This window comes from Nicotiana tabacum, chromosome 13 (assembly GCF_000715075.1).
Source record: "Nicotiana tabacum cultivar K326 chromosome 13, ASM71507v2, whole genome shotgun sequence".
In the NCBI taxonomy this organism is placed as follows: Eukaryota; Viridiplantae; Streptophyta; class Magnoliopsida; order Solanales; family Solanaceae; genus Nicotiana; species Nicotiana tabacum.
Window position 1 is genome coordinate 116,051,216 of NC_134092.1, and position 9,393 is coordinate 116,060,608.

At 37.8% G+C, this 9,393-nt stretch overlaps 2 protein-coding genes across 4 annotated transcripts; one reads left to right on the top strand and one right to left on the bottom strand.

The window, feature by feature from the left end:
• Window positions 1-1,040: 1,040 nt before the first annotated feature.
• On the bottom strand, window positions 1,041-9,393 carry LOC107760721 (uncharacterized). Of its 3 annotated transcripts, none has more exons than XR_012698156.1 (8): window positions 9,076-9,393; window positions 6,215-6,324; window positions 5,409-5,620; window positions 5,210-5,301; window positions 4,961-5,063; window positions 4,674-4,816; window positions 3,887-4,579; window positions 1,041-3,011 (listed from the first exon to the last, which is right to left on the bottom strand). XR_012698156.1 is itself a non-coding variant. In XM_075228370.1 (7 exons), exons 1-7 carry the CDS (start codon window positions 9,298-9,300, stop codon window positions 4,466-4,468), a joined length of 999 nt encoding a protein of 332 aa, XP_075084471.1. In that variant the 5' UTR covers window positions 9,301-9,393; the 3' UTR covers window positions 1,041-4,465. The 3 variants fall into 3 exon arrangements, 1 of the variants encoding a protein (XP_075084471.1); XR_012698155.1 differs by having other exon boundaries at window positions 1,393-3,037; XM_075228370.1 differs by having other exon boundaries at window positions 1,041-4,579.
• LOC107760720 (UDP-glycosyltransferase 86A1) lies at window positions 1,591-3,823 on the top strand. Its single transcript, XM_016578818.2, has 2 exons — window positions 1,591-2,407; window positions 2,737-3,823. Exons 1-2 carry the CDS (start codon window positions 1,876-1,878, stop codon window positions 3,636-3,638), a joined length of 1,434 nt encoding a protein of 477 aa, XP_016434304.1. The 5' UTR covers window positions 1,591-1,875; the 3' UTR covers window positions 3,639-3,823.

Here is a 9,393-nt window from a genome sequence, read left to right on the forward strand (position 1 = left end):
AAATAGTGTATAGGAATGTGAAAATCCCCTTTATTTTCAAATGAAACTATGAAAACGTACTCTAGAAAATAACGGTTAGATCCAACATATCCACGAAAATGAATGCGATGGAAATTTGAATGTTGAGATGGATATATGATTATATAGAGTAAGATAGAGAAATAACCGCGTCAAACTCAAACATAGGGCGCTAGAAGCACACAGATAAGATAAAATAAGAAAATGTTATCCGAAATGGTTTGATCATCTCCAAATGAAATAGTCCACAAGTACAACAATATAATGATTGAAAGTGTTAAAAGGGAATGAAGTAAACCCAAAATTACATTAAGAAAATTTATCTCAAAATTCCACTTTAGAGTTTCATCATTTTTTTTAGAAACTAAAAGAAAATAATAAAAAGCTTAGGAAAACCAAAAAAAATTACCGGATTGACATATTGATTCGGAGTTCAAACGAAAAGTTTTATGGTGTGCCTCACACAACTGATATTTTTTTATCTCACAAATTTGTAGACCAATATCTTACACTTTTGGGTCCACTGTCTAAGGTAAAATTAGTTCGTATTAAATACTCATATAATAGAGCAACACGTGGAACCGGAGACAGATGAAAAGCGACACAGGTGGAAATCAAGATCGGGGGCAGCAGTTTCGGTTGGCACCGAGAAGCCCCCAAAGGGAATGTTGCTCATGAGTACAAATGAATGTCTGCCACCTGATAGCACTCAATGAAGAATATTCTGTAGTATTAATTACATAGTTCGTTACAAAGAATATGGCATTCGTAGCATGCCATTACACATTATTCAATGGTAGCAACATTTTATTTCTTGCTTATTAAGATTCATATTGCTGCCTTCAGAAACCCTGCTCCTGGAACCATGCTATCTACTGTTTTATCTCGATTTCAACGCTAAGTCTTGCATTTTATTTAATTTATTATCATTTTGGGATCAAATCGACTCGCTTGTTTATAAACCACGAAATAAATTCAACTGCATCACGAGTAAACATTCACATAATTTTGGGTTCAAAAAATTGTGAGACAAAAAAGAGGCCTCGCACAACTAATATCATTTAGTTGTGTGGCACAAAATAAAAAAAATCGAGTTCAAACACATCCTAAAAATTAAAAGAAAAAGTAGCAAGACCATTCTGTTTATTAACCGATTATTCACAACAATACACAATCAAAAGCGAAAAGAGCAAAAGTTTGATTATGAAAGAAAGGGACATCACATATGCAATACACAGACAATGCAGTGCAATTATTGAAAATGAATGCAGCTTTAAGGATGACCTAGCCGCCACTAACGTGTCCAATTTCTCTACATTCTTGCACAATGAATGCTGGCCATACATCAAGTAGCTTCTAGAAAGCCCGACAGATCTATGGAAAAAATTTATTAGCATCCAGTGTTTATACCAAACAAACGAATGCTAAGACATGTTTTTTTTGCTTATAAACATATGTAAGTACCTCTTGGTTGTGGCACAATGGCCCATCTCATATCTTTAAATTTCTAAGAGATAACCCAGGAGAGGCTCCAAATTCACATAAATGCAGCTATAGGTATAGCCAAAGACCAACTTAGACAATTAATATTCAACCCTTTGCCTTTTGCAACAAAGAACATAAGCCACAATCTTCTTTTTAAATAACCATAGTGTGCAGACCAGTTTAAGCGCGCCTAAACTAATTCTATGGGTACCTGTTACTTCCCACTAACACAAAATATAAAGCGACCATCTCCGTCCAAGCTCTTATATAAACATACAAGGAAACCAACTCCTATATGCCTGCACCTCCTTTGGTGCTATATTAATAAAACACTTACCTTTCTCAAACAAGGCAACCATCTCCTATACCAAAATGAGGGTAGAAGAACACCCAAAGCTGCATGCAGTAATGATACCACTTCCTCTTCAAGGCCATATAAACCCATTCACCCATCTTGCAATGAAGCTTGCTTCAAAAGGTTTTACCATCACCTTTGTCAACACAGAATCAACTCACCAGCACATAACTAGAGCTCAGTCACTTAAAGATGACGACGACAACCCTTTCTCCCATGCACAGAAATCCGGTCTTGACATTCGTTATGCCAAAATTAGTGATGGTTTCCCACTAAGTTTTGAAAGGAGGGCCAAAGCAGACCAGTTTGTGGAAGGTCTTATTCATGTTTTCGAAGCTCATGTGGATGACTTCATTGAAAAACTAATCCTTTCGAAACCAGACCCGCCCGTTTCGTGTATAATAGCTGACAGTTTCCACGTATGGGCATCAACGATTGCCAAAAAATATAATCTTTTCAACGTTTCATTCTGGACTGAACCAGCAACAGTGCTTACTATCTACTATCACATGGACCTGCTCAAGAGTAAAGGCCATTTCGGATGTCATGGTAAGAACTCCATATCTTGAAGCTATTAGTACTGTCTAATCAGTGACTACATTACATAATCAATTTATTTTTTATAACCGTGGTGTCCGGGCAGCTTACGCTCACCTCAACTAATTCCATTGGATACCTGTTACCTTCTACCAACATCATGTATCAGGCAACTCTGTTCACCAAGGCTTGGACAGATAGGAAGAAATCATCTAGTGTTTTTGTTTCTACAGGATTTGAACCTGAGACCTCATGGTTCTCAACCCACTTCATTGACCACTACGCCACACCCTTGGCTATATTACATTATCAATTAGCTAATAAGTAATCATTTTGTCCAGATAAGTGTGAAGACACAATTAGATACATACCAGGAGTTCAAGCCATTGAACCAGCAGATTTACCTTCATATTGTCAAGATCCTGATTCAAGCACCGTGATGCCCCGTTTTGTGTTCAAGTGTCTTGAAGATGCGCAGAAAGCAGATTTTGTCATCTGCAACACAGTGCAAGAGCTAGAGTCCTCGGCTATCTCAGTCATACAAGAGAAGCAGCCATTCTATGCAATTGGGCCGGTCTTCCCAGCAAGCTTTACCAAGAGAACAATTTCAGCAGGCCTGCTGCCAGAGTCAGATTACACCGACTGGCTCAATAGCAAACAAGATGGTACAGTGTTATACATCTCATTTGGTAGTCTTGCTAATATGAGTAAACAGGATATTCTGGAAATAGCACAGGGCATTTTAATAAGTAAGGTGAGTTTCATTTGGGTGCTACGTCACAATATCCTAGGTTCTGGTGAAAGAAACATTTTGCCTCGTAGATTTGAGGAAGAAACAGTAGGTAGAGGACTGGTTGTGCCGTGGTGCTCTCAACTAGCAGTACTATCACATCCAGCAGTTGGAGGGTTTTTGACTCATTGTGGTTGGAATTCAATCTTGGAAAGCATATGGTGTAAAGTTCCAATGGTGTGTGTTCCTATTTTAACAGATCAATTTACTAATAGGAAATTAGTGGTCAATGATTGGAGGATTGGTGTGAATCTTTGCACTGGAAGATTAATCAGGAGGGAGGAAGTAGCGGAGAATATTGGAAGGATAATGAGTAAATCAGATGATTTGAGGAAGAATATAGAGAGAACAAAGATGGTCCTTCACAATGCACTGTCTGATGAGGGATCTTCAAAGAAGAATCTCAACCAATTCATAGAAGAAATGAAGAACAAGATTCTTCAGAAAAAATGAGATGGCTCACAAGAGCTTGCTACACATTCTCACTTACCAATTATGGTTCTGCAAAGCCAGAACTTAGCAAGTTATGTATTAGTTCTAAAAAAGTTGTTATGCAGTGAATAATGACACGGCATACAAATTACTACGCCTTAAACTAGTTGGATCAGCTATATGAATCCTCAAAACTTTTACCGCGACCAGTTGAATTGATGGCATGACATAATGCCAAAAAAAAAAGAGCTCGGCAGATATATTCATACCATAAAAATAGCATGTCAATATCCTCTATATCCCAGGCCTGAATGTCTGATAATGATAAGGTGATGTATTTGACAAAACACATCTTTTACTTCCAGCCTTCATGTTGACTTACTTTTCACAATCAAATTCTCCAGGACATGAACAACAATAGTTCGCCCTTGGGAAGCTTCTCAAACCAAACTGCACCATAGTGTAACCTGGCCTTAAAACAGCCCCAATCTTAAGATAACAAACAGCCGAAGTCAACAAAAACAATATCACCATCTTGTTAAACTTTTGCTCATCCTTTTCTATATCTCATCTTACAACCGCAGCACCACTTCATATGTTTCACGAGAGAAAGTGCCTCTCTGCATGCATAGCTAGAAAGGACTGAAACTTTCATTCATCAAAGGAATCTCAGGCACTGACATTGTACACTTAAGTATTCTACTTCTACTCATCATTGATTTAGCTCGTTGGAGGACGCGATTTAAGAGTCAAAAACAACCCATGTTTATCTCTTTTTCAGTTTCTTAAGCTCATGGAACATTAATGTGGCTGCTTGCAAGTTCATTTTTCCCATTAAAACCACAGGGTTATGAACCTACATAGACATGTGGCTTCTGGAACTTCCCATGAATCCACACTCTTCGCATGATCTTCCCATTCCGTCGATTCACTGACTGGACACAGCAATACTCAAGCTCAAGCTGCAAAAAGGTTCATAAATATGTTAAAGTTTATTGGTAATGGAACCAAAATTCCTGTCTGTAGTTCCACAAAGTAGCCAACGGGAAGTAATACCTCAGTGAATCCTGTGCCACAGAAGAGATCTCTTACACTATCCAAGCAAAAGAAATAAGACCTTGTTCCATCAGAACGCATGTACTCTCTGTATCCTACTCTTTGTTCCGGCTCGAACCGAAGCATGGTCATATCATAAAGACCTGAGTTTCACACTTCCCGAATTCAGATACTAGGAGAAAACTAAACAGACCTCATCATTCAAAACATACAAATTTTACAAATTAGCAAGAGATACATTGCCAATGTTCCGCAAGTAATGTCTAATATTCAGGTCAGGTTATTACCGTAATCCCTGAATAACAACAGGCCTCCGGGCTTTAGAACAGAACAGCATTCTGCGATTGCTCTTGACATCCTGTGAAGTGGCACTGCTGATAGCGTAAATATCTGGAAATTACAAATGAAATAACCATCTACTTAGACATTTGACTTTTGTTGAAATCAATACAGTTGTGAATAAAAAAGAGCCTTTTTTTAATAATGAAATTGAAAAAAAAAGCCCAAATCATAGACATAATTAAGAATGTACATACGAGGGTAACAAAATCTACTCCCCCAATGCAGCTATCGTTCTTGGCAGATATCGGTGGATCAGGGAAATCTTGCTTACTGCATCTTCTTGCATCTGCATGAGCAAAACACGTTCATTTGAAAACCCACCTCTTTGCTGTACCAGCAGAGAATGATAGATCATATCTAATAAAATGCAGAAGAATAGGTACATTTGCTAACCTAAGGAGCACATATTCTGCTTCTGAGAGAAACTTTCACGGCAAGAAGTGCAGACTAACCAGTTTGGAAATCCACTCACAGAGAAATCACATTGGAATGGATAAAACCGTTCTTTAGCCAAGATTATATTAGCAGCTTCAATATTCTCTTTAGCCCTCTCAAGAGCCTCTTTGCTGCAGTCACAGGCATACAGAGAGATGCTCTTGTTTCCACTGCAAGAGATAAGCAAAGTTTCAGCAATGAGATCAGGATAATGTGATTCTCAATCTTCGCATAGAACATTGAAATTCAATACTAACAAATGAACAAGTAGGTAAGCCTTACTATCGCGAAGAGATGAAGCAAGATGAAATTGAATAAACCTAATCTTAATTTAGAGAAAGAAAAAAGATTCTTCAACATTGCTCTTAAATAAGGTAAAGTAAATAAATCATCACCAAACGAACACAACTCTGATTTCATGTTACTTATTTCTAGTCAGCACTGTTGTTTCTAGGTGAGATTGAATAGGAAGTGAAGACTCTACTCTATACTCATCCATTTGAGAATGGATGCCTCATACATCGTGTTTGGACCTAAATTTTGTGGCTACTTCCAAGTTTAAAAAAGGAATAAGATGGCCAACTTAGGAATAGCTCCACTCTAGATAATCAATTATGGGATATCAAAATATCAATGAACAAGAAACTATCATAGAACTAGTGGCTTATAATTATGCACCTTAAACAAAGAGAGTTTTGCCACTTCCTCAGCCAAAAAATGCTTAAACAAATAAGTCACTCAAAGCAAGTAAAATTCTTCCTCACCGTAATATTGGCAGAGCTGTACTACCATTTCCACATCCAACCTCCAAAACTGTCGAGCATTCCCCGCAACAGGCTAGCTCAGGGAATTCCTTAAGCAAGTACCGCCGCTCCTACATGGAAGAAATTATGTTTAAGAAAAGACATAAAGCGGAATATAGGTTTTTCAAACAGTTAACAGAAACGCTTGTTCTTGCTGCAACTGCCGATCAGGTCAACACAAGAATACCTACATATGCAACCAAAACAAGCAGATGATGACTACTTGTCTTGAAAGATAATAACATGAAAATGTCATTTGAAGCAAAATGAATGAGTTTAGAAATTAGAAGCAGAGAAGAATAGCCAAAGCAGTAGCAGTTAGAGAATGCCCCAGCTCTCATTCTAGTTGAGATGAGAAAAATAGTCCTTTTATTTTCTTTTTCTTTTTGAACAAGAAATTATCAGTTTAAACTCGCTATATGTTCTTTTTGATAAGGAACTCGCTATAAGTTCTTATGGTACAAAAGCATAGAATACATTTTTGTACCAAGTTCTAGTAGTTGAACTGCGGTAGTGGTGACAGAAGAAGCCAATTTTTTTAAACCACACTCATGTGTTCTATTTAGATTGACTTCGGAAAGAGCAGCATTCTTTTTCCCCTTAGCCACCATTTAGTTTCTCACCACTATTGAAGAAAGGACTCCGAAAGATATCTACTAAGTTCAATTCTTTGTCAATTATCTAATACATCAAAACTCCTAGTCCCATAAAATAGCACTAAACTCGAACCTCAAAATTAGATGTCTTGGACTTCGCACCTAAGGACTTGAGATTGAAACCCTGCTAACTTAGCTACAAAAGCTTGCTTCCAATCCTATAGACCTTGGACCTAATGTGTGTAACTCGCAAGACACCGCAGGAGGCCTCATGGATTAATTTTCATTGCTCAAGTCCAAAGAGGCTCTAGTAAGAGAAGGGTGAAATAGAGAGCTTTCTGAGAAGACTTTAGCATATTGCTAACCATGTGAGCGGAGAGCATGCTTTCATTTGAAGTCTGTTGTAGAGAGATTTGGCTGTGAAAGAAATGTTCTACAAGAGATACAAAGTCAACCATTCAAGTGTAGCTTGTTGGCCAAGATAGGCAACATCAAACCCTTGATTTGTACGCATACTTTGTTTTGTGGACTAGGTCTTTTATATGGTCTAAAACTTTAGATTTACATCACTGAGTTAAGTTGGCGCCCACAATCCTAAACCCTTTTAAGAGTGAGAAAAAAGGCACTAGTTCGGTCATTCACACAACCCCTAGAGGTCATGGGAATGAGCTCTTAATTATTCCTTTGAAGTATGACACTTCCCCTTCTAGTGTTTCACTTCCTCAGTCTAGTATGCAGGTCCCATACCTTAGCTTCCTTGTTGTTGTGTCCATATTTTAGCTTTTAGTATTAGCTTCCTACTATACCTCTTTGTCATTGGTGTTATGTAATACCTCTATTTTATAGCTCCTCAAATCATACCTTTCATGTCATTCCTCCTCATACCATTCCTCTCATATCGCAGCCCCTTGTATCATATTTCTCAAGTCATAGTTCCTCATACCAGTACCAATTCATCGTAGTTTATGCAACGTTAAAGTTAGACATGGTAGAAGGAAATTAGAATTTGCAAGGTTCTCAACATTATAGGTAAAGGTGCTTTCAGTGAGCTAAGAGGTTCAGATATTGGGATGAGATTTGTATGGGGTGAATCTGTTTAAGATAGAAGAAAAATGGAGCTCAAAGCTCTGGAGATGAGCTCCGCTATGGATGCACACCAAAGAGAGAAAGGAGCAAAGAAAGATGGTTGTAAAAGGTTGGTATAGTCGGTGGGGTGCATAGTCGGGAGAAAATGAAAATCATGGAGCTTGGAGCTCCGTGGTCGACTTTAGCCACTGTGTTTCAACAATCAACTTCAAAACTACTTCCAAATTTAGAAACTTCTTTTTGGATATGAAAGTGGTTGCATCAGCTAGTAGCGGAGTTTATAGTTAAGTATGGTTGGTCCACTTGTGGACTCAAATTTAGAAACTTCTTTTTGGATATGAAAGTGGTTGCATCAGTTAGTAGCGGAGTTTATAGTTAAGTATGGTTGGTCCACTTGTGGGCTCAAAATCATAAGCCAACTCACCTTAACTTTTGGGTTGATTAGACTTTAGCTCACAGAGCTTACTATGAGCATCATCCTAGGGACAGGTGTTTATCTATCTCTAGAAGAACATTCCTACAATCCTACTATAGCTCAAATTATGAGGTTCAAATTCCAAACTTTCTTTACCACTGACAAACACTGTTGGCAAATGCACCAACTCGGTTCCCACGTCTATGGCTATTATTGCACATTTAACTAATGATCTGTGACAAGCAATCACTTTTCTCTTAGAATTACTAAACTTCAAATATTTCAGGAAAATCTCGGCTTTCTGCCACTTCTCTTACGCAAGAGAAGCAACCCCATTAATTAAGTGTACAAATTTAACTATTTTGATCTTTAACAAGCAATCATTTTCCAATTAAAACTACTAAAGTTCAAATCATTAAATAAAATCTCGGCTTTCTGTCACTTCCCTAACTCAAGACAAACAACCACATTAACAAAGTTTACAAATTTAACCAAGTTAAGAAACAAAATATGCAAATGCAAGATCAGTACACTATCAACAGCAACCAATTTCCATAAAAATTATAAAGTTAAAAACTTTCAGGAAAATCATGGCTTTCTGCCACTTCTCCAACGCAAGAAAAACAACCACATTAATAATGTTTACAAATTTAACCAAGTTAAGAAACAAAATATACAAATGCAAGCTCAGGATACTATAAACAGAAACAGTGAATATTAGTTACCTTGAAGAATTTGCCAGTGGAATTCTGGAGATTGTGGAAGTTGTTCCATGCTTCAGAATCTTCTGAAGTAGAAAGGGTATGTTGATTTTGGGGAAAAGGAAGCAAGTGGTGGACAAGAGAAGGATCGTTTTCGATCTCGTGCCGAAGTTGGTCCCATTCAAAGTCTTTGCTATAGTAGTTTTCTGCTGCTGCCTTAGTAATTTCTCCTTCCTCTCTTGGTTCCATTAATCTCCCCTTGTTTCTCCTCTCTCTCTCTCTCTCTCTCTCTCTCGACTCTTGTTTCAGAAATATGGCTGCGCTACTCAACTTCCACCCCAC

Coding starts and splice junctions, on each gene's coding strand:
- LOC107760721 (XM_075228370.1), bottom strand. CDS start 9,300: ATGGAACCAAGAGAGGAAGGAGAAATTACTAAGGCAGCAGCAGAAAAC. Junction 5,621..6,214: donor ACAGCTCTGCCAATATTACG/GTGAGGAAGAAT, acceptor TATCTCTTGCAG/TGGAAACAAGAGCATCTCTC. Junction 5,064..5,209: donor GAGTAGATTTTGTTACCCTC/GTATGTACATTC, acceptor TGTAATTTCCAG/ATATTTACGCTATCAGCAGT.
- LOC107760720 (XM_016578818.2), top strand. CDS start 1,876: ATGAGGGTAGAAGAACACCCAAAGCTGCATGCAGTAATGATACCACTT. Junction 2,408..2,736: donor AGGCCATTTCGGATGTCATG/GTAAGAACTCCA, acceptor CATTTTGTCCAG/ATAAGTGTGAAGACACAATT.